Genomic DNA, 17439 nt, shown 5'->3' with positions numbered 1-17439 from the left:
CGTGAGGAGACAAAAGTAAAAGTATTTACAGATGCTTCTCGTAACTTCTAAATCATGTTTAATTTGTATGTATTGTAAATAATCTCGCTTTCAAAGCCCTATAGTTTAGTCGCAGGTGGCGTTTCTGCTCTGGTATGAAATGGTTTTGAATCAGGGCAAACTAAGAGCTTGAAAAAGACCTAGGCTAAGAAATTTTACTTGTGGGAAAGCAAATTTGTTAAGGGAACTCAAATACTTTATTAGCTCTGCGGAAACTGAAGTGGCCTAGGGATGGCCATTTGTATACCGTCGGAACTTTCTGATTAATATTTCAAAACCGTTACATGTTGTTTCGCGACAAAATTGTTTATACAGTTTTATACTCCGTTATTGTCAAATTATTGTGAATCACATTCTTCACTTATTGTTTTGGCTGTTTAGACTGTCGCTCTTCTTCATATAGAACAGACACTAAAAGATCAGAGCCGAGTGTTCAAATCATAAAGGCAGAGTTTAAAAACGAGTTTCAATTCTCTTGGACTAAGTGACTTGTATGTTTTAGCCGTGGTGTCTGTGATTTAGCGGGAAGTTCGACTGTATATTTTTGGCCCATTTTTCTATTTTATCTTTTTCATAAGTTCACTTTACACTTTCAAGTGCCATTCTATTTTAAATACTCTGATAGTATAATGTTCTAGCGGATAGCACAGCCATTTGGTTGATGGTTATTTTTAAGTTGCAAAGCACACATGTTTAATGTTACGGCAAATCTTGGTGGTTTGAAACATTAATCCAGTTCTGATTACACGATTTATCTGCAATCTTCATAGCTTTCTCATTTCATTGATCACGTTTATCAAACAAAACGTCTAGCGTTTAAAGAATGTTAGGTTAAAATTTCAACCTCTAAACTGAGTCGAGATAAGACTATACGTGACATTAAGGAGCTTTAGATTTAGCAAGAATCTAGCATTTTCTCCCTTTGTTTTGCAATGGCATTCCCAGTGAAGTATTCTCTTTATCCTTTTGAAATCGTCCAATTTTTCTTTGCATCGTTGAATGCATCTTGCAGCTTTATCTAGGAGAATCCGATCAAATGAAAATTGATCGTGAGTAGCTTATTTTATTAGATTTATCTGGGAATGGAATGTCGAAAATGGCTCGCGCCTCATTGAACATTTTATCGAAGGTGATGCAATTTAACATCTACCCCGGGTACATCTTATCAGATAAGAGCAAATGCAACACTAGGGTAAAAACACGTTTACCAATTTGAAAGGAGAACACAAAGTCACCGATTTTACGTTTCACTTCAAATTCTGTTCCGCTTCTGCAGTACTTTACGAATACTTTACTGATCGGCATGATCTGGTTGATTTCTTATTTGTATTGATGAAAACACAGTGGTTCTGTTGCAATCAGTACAGCAGACGAGATTTGACTCAAGGCAGTTAATTCGTAGATAAGACACGAAACTAATCTCATCAAAATAATTCGCAACCTTTTTGTTACCAAAGTGAGTTAAGCTTAATTCTGCTAGATTGAGAAACTAATTGTATTTCTCAACATTCAGACGCTATTTTCTTAAAGCACAGGTGCAAAACTGGCTGCTTTGGAAGGTACCTCAGCAACAAGCTGGGAGTTCTCTTACAAGTGCAAGTTGCTTATCAGGCTAAGCATAAGTAGTCCCCTGTTGTTATCAAACTCTGATCGAATCATTCTGATAAAACTTATTCTGATAAAACTTGGGTTATCGCGGTAGGTACTGATGCACTTGACTAAAATCCTTGAATTTTGGACTTCTAATTTTAGAATAAAAACAATCAAATCGTTAAGAATAACTACCTTAAGCTTCTACTCACTGACACAGTTGAGTCAGCTTAAATCTAAGTCATCTAAAAGGCCACCTTTGACCTCTGTTGATTACAAAAACCTGTAGCGTGTGCAAGTGCTGACTGACTGGGTGTCAGACTAGAATTTTTTTACATCAAACGTGATTCTTTACGCTCGGAAATATGGAAAACAAATGGGCTCCTGAAAACAAACAGATCTCGCCGAAGATTATCGGAAATTATTTAGTCTGCGAGAGATTACGCAGAATTTCGCTCATTTCCGAAGATTCGTCTTTTGCACTGATCATGGTTACCGTTGACGCCACAGAGAAAAGTTGAATAGATACATATATGCTTAGTTTTAAATCAATTCCTAAGTTTTTGGCCATGAATTCCGAAATAGTTTACAACGAATTGATTCTAAACATGCGATTTTCTTGTTAAAAGTTTAATGTTTATTCTCACTGCTGTGGACAGAATACCAGCCCATCCCCGGCCCACGCGGGGGTAGGGAAAACCCGGCGGGACTGCAACTCCCCCGTACTTCCGGGAGGCTGAATATCATCTTCCAAAACGTGCTCAAGGAAATAAACTAGAAAATATCTGTGGTTTCCCAAGCTACTGGCCACTTATTCAATATCTCTAGACCGACGTGTTAAACTGAAGTAGTTTAATGGAACTTAGGAGTTTTAAGGAGTTTCAAATCCTTTGAAAAAGCTGTTATTTCCTTATTCTAATCCGCCTGAAATAAACAAATAGAGCCGCGGTGGCAGTGAACATGTCTGAGAGAAAATTCGCAAAGTTTTGTTTCTGTGTAATCGTATTTGACTGGGTAAATACTAAACTTCTTGATCGGATTTTTATCGCTGAGAATTTAACGCCAACGCTTGCCAGTTAAAAATGTCATATCAGTTTTAGTTGTATAGACTGTATACATGAACAATCTTAGGACGTGTCGTAGATTACACTGACCCAATATCTGCACGAAGCCAGAGTAAACACTGGATCAATGTTTCAGTTGAGAACAAGACTTTTATAAAAAGCAAAAACAGCAGGAACTACAACAACAACTTATACTGATTTGGGAGAGAACGCAGCCTCAAAATGTGTCTCAAGATTGTTTTCGGTAAACATAGAGTTCGTCATTTTGACTGATTTCCTCTTTGCAAATTCCGAAACTGCTAAAAAAGCTGAATAACTAACCAAAATCGCTTGGGTCTGCTATCACTTGAAGTCCTAGATGATCAAACCATAGGCCATCTCAGGCAAAATTCTGTCGTGTGCACATCTGGGTCAGATTTTTTTCGGTCATAATGGGTTATCCAAAACTGCATTTCTTTGTTATCAACATAAATCGAATCCTTGTCACCACGCGCATTCAACAGTTAAGCTATCTAAAAAACAGATGGTTTTCATGTGATTTCGTAAATGTACGGATAACAGTTGTTACGTTCCCTTCTGCAGTCTTTCGTGCACAATATGTTTCCTGACTCTTGAAAAATTAACGCGTGAATTTCCTCACGTGTGATTTATCTGCTCTTGCTCTTATGAGTTAGGCCCCTTCCACACTGCACCGGAGGAATTTAAAAACGCAACTTTATTTCTACGGTTAGACCTGCCGTCCACACTAATCCGTCACGAAAACCGAGCTTTTCGGAAACGATCTTCAAACAGGAGAAATTTGAAAACCTTGCCTTGCGTCTTAGTGTGTACGGAAAACATTTTGAAAATGGAGCTTTTCTAAAACGATGGCGTCACGATGATCATGTGATTTCTCTGCCTGAGTTTTCCTCAAACACAAATCCGAAATGGCGGGCTATTGTTACTTTTTCAAATTTCTCCAGCGTAGTGTGGACGGAAAATATTTGATGCGTTTCCTAGTTCAGAGTGAAACCTCCGTTTTCAAATTCCTCCGGCTTAGTGCGGACGGGGCATGCGTGAGTGTCGTGTGGAAAACCGTCTAACAAGCTTTAGACAAAACCATCAATTCTAAATACTATCTCAGCGTGGGGATTAATCTGTCGTCTTTAACCTATTGTTATACGAACTCTAAAAGAAAGTAGAAGGTCACGCGAACTGAAAAGCGAATCTTTGTTACCCTGAGTTAGTCAGAATCTTATCCGAAAGTTCAATTTCTCATTTTCAGCTAGCGCGTTAAAACATAATTACACCGAATGAGAGAATGTTGTTCACGCCGACTGCTAATCTTAACGTTAGGTAAAGTCTGCATACAAGCCAAGTGGCCCATCAGGCCGGAGCTTATCCCGGTTTCTGTAGCATGAAGCGACCAGGAGTATTTCTACACCCCCTGGATGGGATGCTAGTCCATCGCAGGGTTACCCCCAACATTGAATTGGTCGGTACCCATTTGTACACCTGGGTGAAGAGAGGCACGGTGGGAATAAAGTGCCTTGCCCAAGAACACAACGCAATGTCTCCAGTCAGGACTCGAATCCGGACCGCTCAATCCGGAGACGAGCGTACTAACCATGAGGCCTAGGCCTCTCCAACAAGGCCTGGGTGCTAGATTAAAAAAATTGCTATAACATCTGAATTCTTTGCTCATATTTTCAATAACTTTAGTCGCCAAAGAGAAAGTTGACAACCTTTACCAAGAAAACGAAGCTCTGAGGGATCAGCTGCGGCAGCGAGACGAGTTATTGACCACACACTCAAGGAACCAGTCCATGGTTGAAAACGAGGCTGAGCCTATCACAGATACCGCTGACTTAACGTCTGCAGAAGCTGTGAGCAGTGCCTTCTTGGAGATCTTGAAGAGAGAGAATAATGCTCTGATAAGCGACAGTGAAGAACTCAAGTCCCAGGTGGAACATTTGAAAAGTATGCTTCGTGAAAAGGAGAAAGAGTTAGAGAGGGTTATGGAGAAGTTGGCCGCATCTCATGCGGAGTGCAAGAAGACATCCCAAACGTTGAAGACTAGAGAAAAAGAGATAGCCAGACTGGAAGCGAAGCTAGATAGGACCGAAGGAGAGTTACGAAATACTCATAACAGAGTGGAAACATTGGAAGAAAAGGGTAAACAGCTGTACGAGGAGATTCAGAGCGAGAAACGCAATACTGAAGAGACCAAAGAGAGGTTTGTTGCTTTGAGTAGAGCGCTGGAGGATTCCGAAAACAAGATCAAAACTTTGGAGACAGACCTGACACAACGAGTAAACCAAGTGAAAGCTAAACGGGACAGAGTAGAAACCCTGGAAGAGGAAAATGCCAAATTAACCCAAGAGCTCGACTACCTGAGGCGGCAAAACAGCGCTGCAACTGAATCTCATCTCGCTACGACCAAGCAATTGAGGGAGAAAGACCATAGAATACAAGCGCTCGAGGATGATTATAAAGAGAAGCAAAACCAACTCAGGTTTCTGGGAGAGAAAGTTGAAATTCTCACCTCGGAGAACAACCGCTTAAACGAAGAACTTGAACACACGGGACAAAAGTTTATGAATGCTGAGAGGTCTTACCGTCGAGTTTCGAAGGCGTTAGAAGATTGCAGGAAGAAGTTTCAAAACATCGATATCGGCCAGGACCTGTGGCAGAATGAAACAGGGGAAGGACCGGAGCCGAGCAACAGAGAGGACTTGAAGGATAATGGCGATCAAACATCACGAGACAAGGTCGGTATAAGAATGTTTCTTCAAGGAACTAACGCTATCCCCGGGGGGAGGGGGGGGATACTCCCTAAACGGCCCATACAGGTATATCAGCCTTCAGGTAAATGAAAGGGTAGGGATTTCACAGGCTGAGGTATATGAAGGGGGTAGGGAAATCTGTCATTTCGATATAACGTGAACGGAAACTGAATAAATGACACCTGTTTTTTGTTAACATACTTGATGTTCTCCCGTAATATTATTGTTCATTAACTTCATTCTAAGCGTTTAGAAAAGGGACGTAAATCATAGCCTCTTGCGTAAATTGGATAGTCCTCGTTCGACAGTAACGATCAATAATAACGTTAACCCGTTAAAAGATCAGTATTTATATCTTTCATAGGTAGCCAAGAAGTGCTCTAACTGTGATCAACTGAAGGAAAAACTTCGCGAACAACAAGACTCCTACGAGCTTAAGATCCGGGACCTTGAGGCTTGTATACGGGATCTAACGGCCGAGAAGGTAGCACTGAAGCAGAAAGTAGCTAAAGAAAGACGGAGCAGTGAAGAATTCACGAGCCGCGTGCAGCAGATGGTGCAACAACTGGAAACTGGACAGAAAGGAAATCAACCGGAGAGTGACGGGAATCTGAGAAGAGGACAACTGCTAGAAAAAGAGAACTTTTTTAACATGGTGAAACGATTCTTCACGGAGCACGAGGGTTTGAAAGATCATGCGCAGAAGTGCCTGGGCGATCTAAGGCAATTGCAAGAGTACTTTCAAGGCTGTTCGAATGGAGCCAAAGATGTCATCAGTCATGCGCATGTGTTCGAAACGGTTGCTAAGCGGATGTCGCTTTTGAAGTCGCTTCTGGAGTCGGTGGTTAACGAGTTAGGGCGACCATTGAAAGAAGAAGAAAGCGATATAGAAGGAAACGAAGATTTCCCTTTGGAGGCAAGCATAAGAGCAGAGATGTCGTGGGATAATTACGAGAGAGAAGTTGCTTATAAAGCTTTCAAAGGCGATGTGGAGGATATTCTTCAACAGATTGAGACAGATAAGAAACGGTTCGAGAAAAAAGCGGAGGAACTCCATGAAGTCAAAAGGGCGCATATGGCACTCAAAAAGGTCAGGAAAAGGTCCAGGCAAGTTATCGAAAGAGCTCTCGCGCAGAATGAAATTGAGGACTTTCATGAGGAAGGGCCACGAGAGGACAACCAAACAGGCTCCCAGGAAACAAATACCCTGATGGACAGCAGAGATGGCGAGGACTTGGTGGAGGTCATTAAAGAGTTACTTGACAAAAACAGAGAGGAGTTGGAATTGAAAATGAGTGGATATTTCAACAGCTTGGAAAACACCATAAGACAACATGCACAGCCTGTTGTGTCGCCAGATGAGACAAGGCAGAAATTTGGCTCAGAAAACGTCAAAGACGCCATTGATGGCAAATACGCGATCGGGGAGCTGGATCTAGTTAAAAGAAAACTCTCGGATGTACAAAAGAGTATCAAGCACCTCATTGGCTCTTTGGCAGAGATTGAACATGAAAAGAACTCTGTCGAGTCGAAAATGGATTTGTTAAACGGAGAGCTCAGTCGAAAACAGTCGCAGTATGACGCAATTAGCGAAGATCTGAAACGAGCCACGAAGACGGCTTCGGAGCACGAAATCTCGTTCCGAAACCGACTCGACGCACTTTCGTCGGAAAAAGACCAGATCAACTCGGAGCTCCGAAGAATGGTCGGAATTCTCAAAGAGAAAGAACTTGAACTGATTGCGAAGTCACAACAGTTGAAAAATTTGCAGACCGCCTTTGAAGACGAAGAGCGCGCCTTGAAAATCAAGCTTGACTCACTTGAACAGGAAAATAACAGCCTGTGGTTGGATTATAAAGAGGCTGATAAGCGCGCGGAAATTAAAGAGAAGGAGTTCAAAGAGCTCTCGGAACGACTCAAGAAAAGCCAAGGATATATTCATTCAGTGTTTAGCAGCCTGACCAATATGGACGACGAGTTGCAGAAAGCGCGGGACATTGAAGTGTTTAGCGAGCAAGAGTATAACTGAGCTATGGACTGAGTAATTAGGAAAAGAAGTGCTTTGTTATTTATAATTAGAGAACTCTTTCACACTAAAACCTGCCGAACTGGATTTACCGGTTTTCTTCAAAAACCTGTTTAACTGCATCTTCCGCACGAAAAAGCTTATTTTGAGCAATTTTGTTGAACGAGACTAACAGATATTTACAATAGCGCCCAACCTATAAGTTCCCGAAAATAATGTAAATATTAATTACTATACCCCTGTAAAAGAGATTGAAGTGTGTATTTATTTATTTTATTATTTTGTATAAATAAAGTTACTAACAGTTGTTAGGCTCAATGCATTCATTCCTTCCTCTGAAGGAAAGAAAGAAATACCCCTTTGCCTCCAAGTTTACAAAAAACCTTGCACTAAGCTAGAGTGAGCGTGTTGCTGATTTGCTTGAATGAGGGTATTAACCCTTTCATTCTGAGGTTAAAAACAAAATTGATTCATCATACTAACCGCTAAAAATTTCTTTCAATGTTTGCCCGTCAGTGGAATGAGTTTATACCCAAGCACTCAACAGCGAGATTGACAAAAGGAACGGGTTGTTCGAAAGCCCGTTAACGCTCACCCAGAATAAAAAGTTTACTGAATTATAAATATTTCTTCTAATTTTTTTTTTCGCTGCCTAAATTTTGGGTCGTTTCAGATTATTTAAATTCAAAACTGAAAAACCACAAAACGTCATCGCAAAGCTACAAAACCGAAATCATAATTCTTGCTAATCGCGGTGTAGCTTCATCGCGCTATGAACAACCCGACCCAGTCTATATCGCTTGTCAAAATGCTTTACAGGTTAAAAAAAAATTAGTGCTGTTTTATTTGCTAACGATTGGGTAAGAACTCCGGCTTCCTCTCGAATTGATTCCCTCCGTCTAGAGAATTTATTTCAGAGATACATTGTCTGAGAGATCATTTTTCTGTAGCCTTTGCGTTTTACAAATCAATGTACAAGTCAGAAGATTAAACACTTTGTTAGTTCGGTGGGCACTAAATTAGAGTACCTATATTCCTTCTACTGGAATTAGATGTCGGAAATGAGTATTTGAACACGAAAAATTAATTAAGGGCTGATTACACTTGCAGAGAGAATTTCGTTCGCAAAGAAACCGAGGTTTCAAAACATTGGACGAAAATGAGGGTCACCAGGTGGGGGTCTTCCCGGGGGAGGTGCCCCAGGAGGGACCATGTTTCCTACGCTTCGTGGTGGGATCCAGTCCCTCTCAGCTCGCCCAGGAGGAGGCATCCAGTCCCTCTCTCCTCGAACAGGCGGTCCGCGTTCGGCTGGAATCCAGTCTGCCTCGGACCGAGGTGGTCCGGGAAATCTCCCTGGAAACCCGGGTCCTACTGGTCTTGGTCCAAAGGCTTCTTCAATGGGTGCAGGGGCCATTGGCCTTGACACCCGCATCTCTTCAAACCTCGGAGAAGGTCCTTGCTCAGGACGCGGAAAGGCGCCTTGAGGGACATGTGGTATAGGGGCTGGAGCGGGGGCTTGCGTTGGAAAACCACTGACCACTGGATGCTGTTGACGTGGACCCTCCATGAAAAACGTTTCGCGAGGTATCGTGGGTACTCCTGGAAAATGGCGACCATCCATAACCGGTACAGCGGCGACATTTCCAAAGGGCCTGTCACCCGGCAAAATAGGATGCGGGGGCACGGCTGGAAGGACCTCGCGGTGCGGCAATGGGGCCGGAAAGAAGGGCACTGCTTGAGGAAACATGGCGCGTTGTATCTCGTTATCAGTCTCCTCTCCTCCATCACTCTCCCCTCCCCCCTGCTCTCTCTGATGACGTCTCTTGATGTGCGACTGCAAGTCTCGCTGGGAGAAATAACTCCGACGGCATCCCGAGATTCCATAGCGGCTTCCGCCAACTGAACACACGTACACACTGCCCAGCGGTGCGCGTTCGATCCGCTGAACACCATCTCCGCACCTGAAGGGAAATTTGACGTCAAGAGAGTCATGCCTTGATTCATTGAATCAGTTGGAGATTGACAGGTTGTCTTAAACGCTAGAGCAACATTTTCTAGTCTGTGAGTCAATAAGCACTTAATCACTGACCGCAAGGGAAAAAGGTAGTTTCGTTTCCTCGAGACCCACAATATTCGCCTTAGCCTGCAGAGCAGGCGAGATTTTTTCGAGCGAGCGCTCACATCGTAAAAAGTTTAGCCGCCATCTTGAATTTTTCATGCAGTGGAAGACTGGAGAGAGAAAGAAAGTTCTACCAAGGGGGTGAACGATAGGCAAGAGGAAGGATAGGGGAGGGAGTGGGGTGAAGAAAATCTCATTTTTCCCCTCCCCCATCCCCCACCGTCTAACATGGCGGTCTCAAGGTTGTAACGCTAACTCGCCCCAATAAGACGCCTGCACTGTAGGCTATATCCGCCTAAGTGAACATTGATGGTCTCAGGAAAACAAAACTCATTGTTTCCCGTGGGGCCAGGCACTTTGGTGTTTTGTAATACCTCCCAACTAAAAAGAAAAGAAAAGGGAAGAAAAGAAAAGAATGCACATTTTGGTTTATTTACTTGACAATGAAACTGAATTTCTCGGTGCTGAACAAATACGTGTACACTGTTGCCGTGGAAGACAAATATTTGACTTTGTAATACATTATAACATTACAGACATTTTATTCTTTGATGCAAATGTACCTTGGGCATTTTCCATTCCCCTTTTCAGCACATGTCAGGCAGAAGGAGTGTTTACATGGACTCTGCACAGGAAAAAACGATATAACAGGAAAATTAGCCAAGTATCTGATGAGTAATTGAGACAAGGTGGTTCTAACTTTTAAGTCTGTGGATGAAACCCTAGTGTGTGACCATTCAAATGAAAGCAATTGAGTAGTACTTTCATGTGGCACTGTTTATTACATGTATGCTGTACAAGGCGGTTCTAACTTTTAAGTCTGTGGATGAAACCCTAGTGTGTGACCATTCAAATGAAAGCTACTGAGCAGTACTTTCATGTGATGCTAATTGGTTTACATCATATCAACTTGGCCCTTCTGGGTTAATAACACATGTACTAACCAGTCGACCATAGACCAGAATAGGCAGGGAACACTTCTCGCACAGATGGAGAAGTGGATCCTGTACTTTCTGCCCGATAGGAACAATCTGTAAAAAGATAAGAACAGAAGATCAAACTATCTGAAGTTAAAAAAGAACATTTGACACAGACATTCAGATAAATTGATACACAATGTAGATTACACATCACTATCATAGTTGCAGAACAGTGATAATAAAGTCAACAAGTCCATTCAAGAATCACACGGTCTGCAACATTGTCTATGCTGAAGATTTGTTGCAATGACAGTCTGTGGGATCCCAAAGACTGTTAGAGGGAATAAAGCACAAAAATGTGCAACAAGGCCAACTATTACAAGGACCTATGCACAAGAACCTTGCTACAGACTCTGGTCCAGAATTTTTCTCAACCAGGCCCGATATGTAGCTTGGAGGTACTACAGAACCAGCCGGTTGATATAGCATATTCTTAGTGTGGGTTCTAATGTCTAGGTGGTATTTTGTACATAGTGTTTTCAGGTGTCCCAAATAAAAATTCCAAAACTGCAATCACCCACATAATCAAAAGTGTGTTAAAGTGTACCTACATGTAACCCTAAAATTTTTTCGCTAAAATGAACCTAATTGTTATTTGAAATACTTCTGCAGAAAAGTTTTTGGATTCGCTTAAATCCTCGATTTTCTGTGCCTGGACGAAATCTTGAAATAGCAACAAAAACGCCGCCATTTCAATAAAATCTGATTACTGACCAGCAGGCAGGCTGATTTGAGTTCAAATAGGAGAGTGCAAGTGTTATTTGTGCAATAAGGCAAACTCTCTGGGCAGGTACCTCATTGTAGTTTCTACCTTTTTGCTTTGCTAGTAGTATATATATTAATTAGGTTCCCATTCTCAAATTGAAACATTTTGGGTGTATGCCCCAATGATTCTTCAACCCCAAGATACCAGACACAACCCCCACCCCCCCCTTCTTGTCTTCCATTTCTACTTGTAATCAAACTTGTGATTGACAAAATTGGACCCTTGCTTGGAATCCATCCCATTTTGTTAATCACTCATATCATTAACAACTGAACTGAATTCCACTCAGTCTTATTACCATATTATAAGTATTAGAGAAAGGACTTACTTGGTGATCCCACTTGAGTTCTCTCATGACAACCACTTGTGAAGCTGATCCCGTGGATGCAGGAGATTTCTGCTTCTTTTTACTTTCTTTATCACCTGAAAAAATGTGTTAAAATGATTAGGGTTTGACCTCCTACTTGTAGCAGAGTAGCCCACACCTTTGGCAGTGGTTAATCCCTTTTACAAACAAAAAATATATGGCTCTCGAGAAGCCAGCATTCCTTCTCACCCTGACCCAATACAACTGTACAAAGCCCACCAGAAAAATAGCTAATTACACATCTACATATTAAAGTAAAAAGATTCTCTCTTCAGTTGAAAAAGATGCTAAAAAGTTGAATACGTCAATGGCCTAGGTTCTCTCCTGGAAATTACTTTGACAGTGTTGGTCTTTTGAGGGTCAGAATGTCATGCTTGTATTCTTGGGGTAGATAAAAATAGGTCATGTGTTCATGTAAGACTTCTTTCATATTTAAGTTATGATCAACTTTTTATGACACACCACATAATGAGAGTACTATGGATAATGAGAGTACTATGATTTGAAGATGTTAGTAGTGTTTTACACTTTATTACAAAAATCGTCATGTACTAATAGCCATGTTTTTAATGCAATGCTAGTGCATGGATGTTCAAGACAGCAATTTTAAATTTACATGCATGTGCTGGCTTAAGCTGGTCCTTAGCAAACTATAACTCAAGTTTTAATAGTTATTATTATATCTCTCAGTTAGTATGTGCTGTGATTGGTCAATTTAAAATTTAACGCAGTTTTTGTCGCCAAAATATTTCATTATTTATAGCCAAGTGCTCTTAACTTTTTTAGCAAGTAACTTACAGTACGACCCTCAAACCTGGTTAGTAAGAGGTATTAATTTACCATCTGATGATCCACTTTTGGTTCTTTCACTGCTTTTCCCTTCCTTTTTCTTACTCTTTCCAGAAGACAGTGAACTTGTTGATTTACTCTTAGCTTTAAGCTTCAAGGAAATGTTCCGTCTCACTGGTTGTGACGCAGATCCTTGGTTCGCTCCTTCATGTTCCAGTTCAAGATCTAACACAAAAGATTCAAAATCATTTCACTTTCTCACAAAGTCCATTGCAACTCTAGATGTTGGAGAAGCAAAATGACTTCTTGGCTACAGCATTACTTGACTCATCCCAAGTCGACTTTAGACCACACACAGCACCACGCTCTCACCGCACCAGGTGCCACACACTGTATTAAATTGTATGAAGACGACTGGGGATGACTCAGGCATTACACTACATTTTGTAAGAGGAGGCAGAGTGGCCAAGTGGTTGGGGCACTTGACTTGAAATCCAGAGTTAGTGGGTTCAAGTCCTACACGTACTCTCAACACTAAGCTAGAGTGTTTCTTTTTTGATATTAGCTAATTGTCCACAAATATTAGCTAATATCTAGCTTAACACTCTGACACTTAAATAAAGTTCATTCTAGCACCTTCCAGCGGACGAGTTTTTGTGCTTTTTTTTGGTCTTCCCTTTGATTTCTTAGTTGTCACAGATGACCAGACGACTGCGAATATGGATCCCTCGTTGCTATAATGTTATAGCAGACTAGAAACCCGAAACAGAAAGTAATTCTAAATTACTCCACAGAGAGTAATTGTTCGAAGAATAGATTGCCAAAGAACTAAGTCAATCAAGGCACTGCTCATAATATCGTCAATAAGTTTGACAACTAAGTTGTTGTACAGCAGCTGGGCGAGCTGACGAGATGCGTTTACTTTTAAATTCGAATTTCAGCATCGCAAGGCTTGAAAAATCGTTTCTGTTACTTCTAAATAATAGAAAGACCTGCTTCCTAGCGAAATTTACTTTATCAAACTTCCAACGTAAAGAATTAAAGAGTTGTTCATCAAGAAAAATGTAAAGGAACACTCATGCTTACCGTCCTCCATCTTGGATTTTCCTGGACTTCGAATGAATTCCGCTGACCAGGTTGATTACATTTCCAAAAGCCGTGCCAGCGAAAGATAACGGTTCGCGGGACGGGACTACGAGTGACCCAGCGAATGCATTCGGGAATCTTCCCAAGGGTCATGCGCTGCATAAATATCTCTCTCGATCAAGGCTTGACCTAGTATAACAGGAGTGGTATAAGTCGCATGGGTCGCGAGCTGGCGTGACTCTGAGAGGTTTGATTGCAAGTAAAATTGTCACGCGATAACACGCTCCCATGAGCTCCCTTATTCACCTCTACACCTAGAATTTAAAAGCTGGGTAAACTTGATCACAGAGGTCCTCTAAAACCCGAAAACTACAGCTCAGTATACATTCACATGGAAGGAAAAGAGATCTACTTTGGGTTCGGCTCAAATATGAGCAAGAGAAAAATGACTGAGCGAGGCACGAAGTTTGTCTCGCGTGAAAGCGCCATACTTCGAGGTTATCGTGTTGAATTCACCATCTGGAAAGACGACGGTTATGGCTACGCTAACATTGCCCCAGACGATGATTCCATAGTTTATGGCGCTCTTTATTACTGCGAAAAAGGCAGTATGGCTAAGTTGGACGAATTCGAAGCCGGTCGACTTCATCGAATTATTGTTAAGGTTGAGAAGGAAAGCGGAGAACTAGTGGAGGCTTCAGCCTTTCAAGCTTACGACGAGTTCGTTAAAGAAGGCCTAAAACCAAGTGAGGCTTCCTTGAACGAAATGCTTGAAGGAGAGGACATCATTCCTAAAGAATACGCCGAATATTTAAGAAGTTTGAAAGCTGGAAAGTGAAGTGCAACAGAGCTGGCGTTAAACATGATTAATGCAAATATATACAGAAGTGATTGTGTTTCTTATCAGTGTGAGACAAAGTGCGAAGCTTATTCTTCAGTTATTTGAATAACGTGCACACCCTTGAGACTATCTGTGAATGCCCGCGTGAAATTCTTCATATGCAGATATTTCTTTTGTACATTCTTTCATATGTTTCATTCAATCATCGGGAGAGCCTTCGTATTAAGGCAGTCTACCCGGTATATCCTACAAAGGTTTAACTGTGTTTTTTTATCCACAGGAGTAACAGGTGTAAACAAAGAGAGGACTTTGAGCGCTACTGTTATTGTAATATTCGTGCTGCACCTTGGTCATATACAATATATTAAATTTTGAACGTTAAAAAAATAAACAGTGTTGAGAACCATCATGTTTACCTTCACGAGTAAGCGTCAGACCATGATTTTTTGAGGGGGGTGGGGGTTGGGCATTTTTCTGGGGCATGAAAGTTTTTTTCTCACTTTGAAGAGGGTTGCGCATGATTTTTTTTGGCGGTTACAAGAATTTCCTATAGTCAAACACAGGACCTGGATACACAGCACTTGCTCTAGTCTCCCCTCTCTCCCCCCACCCCCCAAAAAATGATGTTGGGTCCCGCGTTCGTCACCAGCTTGCTCTCGGCCTCGTAGCGACTGGTGACTGAAGGACTGCGTGGGTTTCACAAACTGTTAGCCAGACCACATCATCGATATATATCATGGAGATGTACTTTGGCTTCGCTTCAAGCTTGAGCGAAAGAAAAATGGCAGAACGCGGTGCTAAGTACCTCTCACGTGAAAGTGCAGCACTTCCAGGATTTCGTCTTGAATTCAGCAGCAACTGGAAAGATGACGGCTTTGGCTACGCTAATATTGTCCTCGACGAAGGATCTGAGGTTCATGGCGCCCTCTACGCGTGCGAAAAAGGAACCTTGACCAGTTTGGATCGTGAACACATTCACGAAGGCAACAGATTTTGCCGTGTTATTGTTCAAGTCGAAACTAAAAATGGCGAAGCAGTGAATGCTGTAGCGTATCGAGCTAACGAAGAGTTCGTTAACAAGCAGCTTAAACCGAGTGAAGCTTCTCTGAACGAAATTCTTGAAGGAGAAGACATTATTCCGAAAGACTATGCCGAGTATATACGAAGCTTTAAGGATTGAAAGTGAACGAGACTATTAAGGTGACATCGGCTTTGAGCCGTGTACCAGAATATAACTCATTAACAATTAGACCCGTAGCCCTTGCGGGCTACGGGTCAATAGCCCATGAGGCGAAGCCTCATGGGCTATTGACCCGTGGCCCTTGAGGGCGAAGGGTCTAATTGTTTTGGTATCACCCAACTAGTCGGACAGAAAAGGCAATAATAAAGTTGGCATATGCAAGTTGAAGAAATATTTGTTTGAGAATAAAACGAAAGAAAGCGTCACGCTCGATTGTGCCACTTTCGCCACTGGAGGACTATTACTGATAGTCCTCTACTAGCGTAGCCAATTAAAATGCAGGATTTGCATTAGTCCACTAGTTGGGTGATACTAATTATATTTATTTAAAGTGACCTTGAGGCTTTTGAAGTTTTGTTAGACAAAGGCTAAATTACCAGTAAAATAAATATAGATCTGTTAAAGTACTGTCGAGTACAGTTCTAGTTCAGTTTTTGGATGTCGTTGATGTAATCGTACGTCGAAATTGCTATGCTTTTACTCTGTTTAATATCACTGAATAAGTCCTAGGATATAAGTATTGTACAGTTCCTCTAGCGTTACAGAAATCGGCTGAGCGAAGTGAGTGCAGGCACAAGAGTCAAAAAATCCATCGGCTCACTCCATTCAGCGGATTCTCCCAGACATACAAACTAAACTGCTGGGGCAGAGAGGTTACACGTAGGCCGAGAGAGATGCCATATTAATTCCCAAAGGGTCCGCAAAAGAATTTTGACTGTATGTAAAGCCTACACCGTTATCACCACCACTGTTTGGCTCGAACACTACCCAAGTCATTTTATGTGAGAACCTCTTTCATTCGACCACTCTGCTAAAACAATTATAACACCCCGGAAGGAGGGACCCCCATAAGAAAAGGACGGGGTGTTTGTCATACCTTTTAGGGGTTAAAAAAGCAATTATGGTACCTCTTGAAGTGTTTTGTTCATTTAGCCTCAAAAAGTCCACAGCGGGAGCTTCAGCGCTACCTTTTAGACTATTGAGCTGAGAAAGCATGACAGGAGATCATGTGTTATTTTAGAATTGGTACCTCTTAAGGGTCAAAAACATTCCAAGGAACACCCATGAAACAGGACCTTGGTACCTCCACCCCCGTCATTTCTATCTGGCAGTCCCCCCTGGGGACCAGCAGAAGTTGGTTGAGTAAACCCGGTTAACTGACTGTAGATTGGGGAGGGCGGGGTAATCCCAAAAGTATTTGGTGGGAGTGTACGGATCAAACCTTGAAACCTGTATCCCATTTCTGACCAAAAATCTGCGATTTTCCATACCCTTTCTCCCACCTGAGCAAAGAATTGATACCCCTCGTCAGACATCTAAAACTAGTACAAGGCTCTAATATAAGAACGCAGCTAACCAGAGACGCCTTTCACTTACGTAAATAGTTAGCAAGGGCTACAAATTTGCCAATGTTGATGCAGAAAAAATAGTTCCTTGTTAACAAATGCCAAGCCAGAGCAAAAAAAAAAAAGTTATACCATATTTCAGACCAAAATGGTCAAAATCTATACCCTTTTAAGACCAAAATCACTCAAAACCCTTGATACCTTTTGGGAGTGCACATACCTATATAGCCCATATAACTAATAGGGAGTGCACCCTGCTTCAAATTACACTTAAGTATCCTTTAATAAAAGGCACAATGCAATACAATTTCTGTTTTATTGTAACTAAAGTTGCAACAAAAACAAAACGTGTATCAGAAAACATAAGAAGGGGTTCGAGTCAGCTGGAATAAGATGAGAATGATTCCATCGATTTTTTCGT

The 17439-nt window shown here is 41.6% G+C and overlaps 4 protein-coding genes across 5 annotated transcripts in view; 3 read left to right on the top strand and 1 right to left on the bottom strand.

The window, feature by feature from the left end:
• Positions 1-7682, top strand: part of LOC145502276 (uncharacterized) — a 34599-nt gene extending 26917 nt beyond the window's left edge. The window contains exons 3-4 of the mRNA XM_081481533.1: positions 4395-5443; positions 5823-7682. Coding sequence (XP_081337659.1) covers positions 4395-5443; positions 5823-7487 — 2714 coding nt within the window. The 3' untranslated portion in view covers positions 7488-7682. The remainder of the gene's footprint in view (positions 1-4394; positions 5444-5822) is intronic.
• Positions 7683-8248: 566 nt separating this feature from the next.
• Positions 8249-13651, bottom strand: LOC145502283 (uncharacterized). 2 transcript variants are annotated; one of them, XM_081481539.1, is made up of 6 exons: positions 13142-13228; positions 12557-12730; positions 11678-11772; positions 10548-10634; positions 10167-10228; positions 8249-9445 (listed from the first exon to the last, which is right to left on the bottom strand). In XM_081481539.1, exons 3-6 carry the CDS (start codon positions 11702-11704, stop codon positions 8626-8628), a joined length of 996 nt encoding a protein of 331 aa, XP_081337665.1. In that variant the 5' UTR covers positions 11705-11772; positions 12557-12730; positions 13142-13228; the 3' UTR covers positions 8249-8625. The 2 variants fall into 2 exon arrangements, with proteins under 2 accessions (XP_081337665.1, XP_081337664.1); XM_081481538.1 differs by lacking the exon at positions 13142-13228 and adding an exon at positions 13592-13651 and having other exon boundaries at positions 8257-9445.
• Positions 13652-13898: 247 nt separating this feature from the next.
• On the top strand, positions 13899-14429 carry LOC145502299 (uncharacterized). Its single transcript, XM_081481560.1, has one exon. The coding sequence runs from the start codon at positions 13983-13985 to the stop codon at positions 14427-14429; it is 447 nt and encodes a 148-aa protein (XP_081337686.1). The 5' UTR covers positions 13899-13982.
• A 25-nt stretch (positions 14430-14454) lies between these two features.
• Positions 14455-15617, top strand: LOC145502301 (uncharacterized). Its single transcript, XM_081481561.1, has one exon. It carries the CDS (start codon positions 15169-15171, stop codon positions 15610-15612), a length of 444 nt encoding a protein of 147 aa, XP_081337687.1. The 5' UTR covers positions 14455-15168; the 3' UTR covers positions 15613-15617.
• Positions 15618-17439: the final 1822 nt, after the last annotated feature.

This window comes from Orbicella franksi, chromosome 11 (assembly GCF_964199315.1).
Source record: "Orbicella franksi chromosome 11, jaOrbFran1.1, whole genome shotgun sequence".
In the NCBI taxonomy this organism is placed as follows: Eukaryota; Metazoa; Cnidaria; class Anthozoa; order Scleractinia; family Merulinidae; genus Orbicella; species Orbicella franksi.
This window is presented reverse-complemented; position numbering and strand designations above follow the sequence as displayed.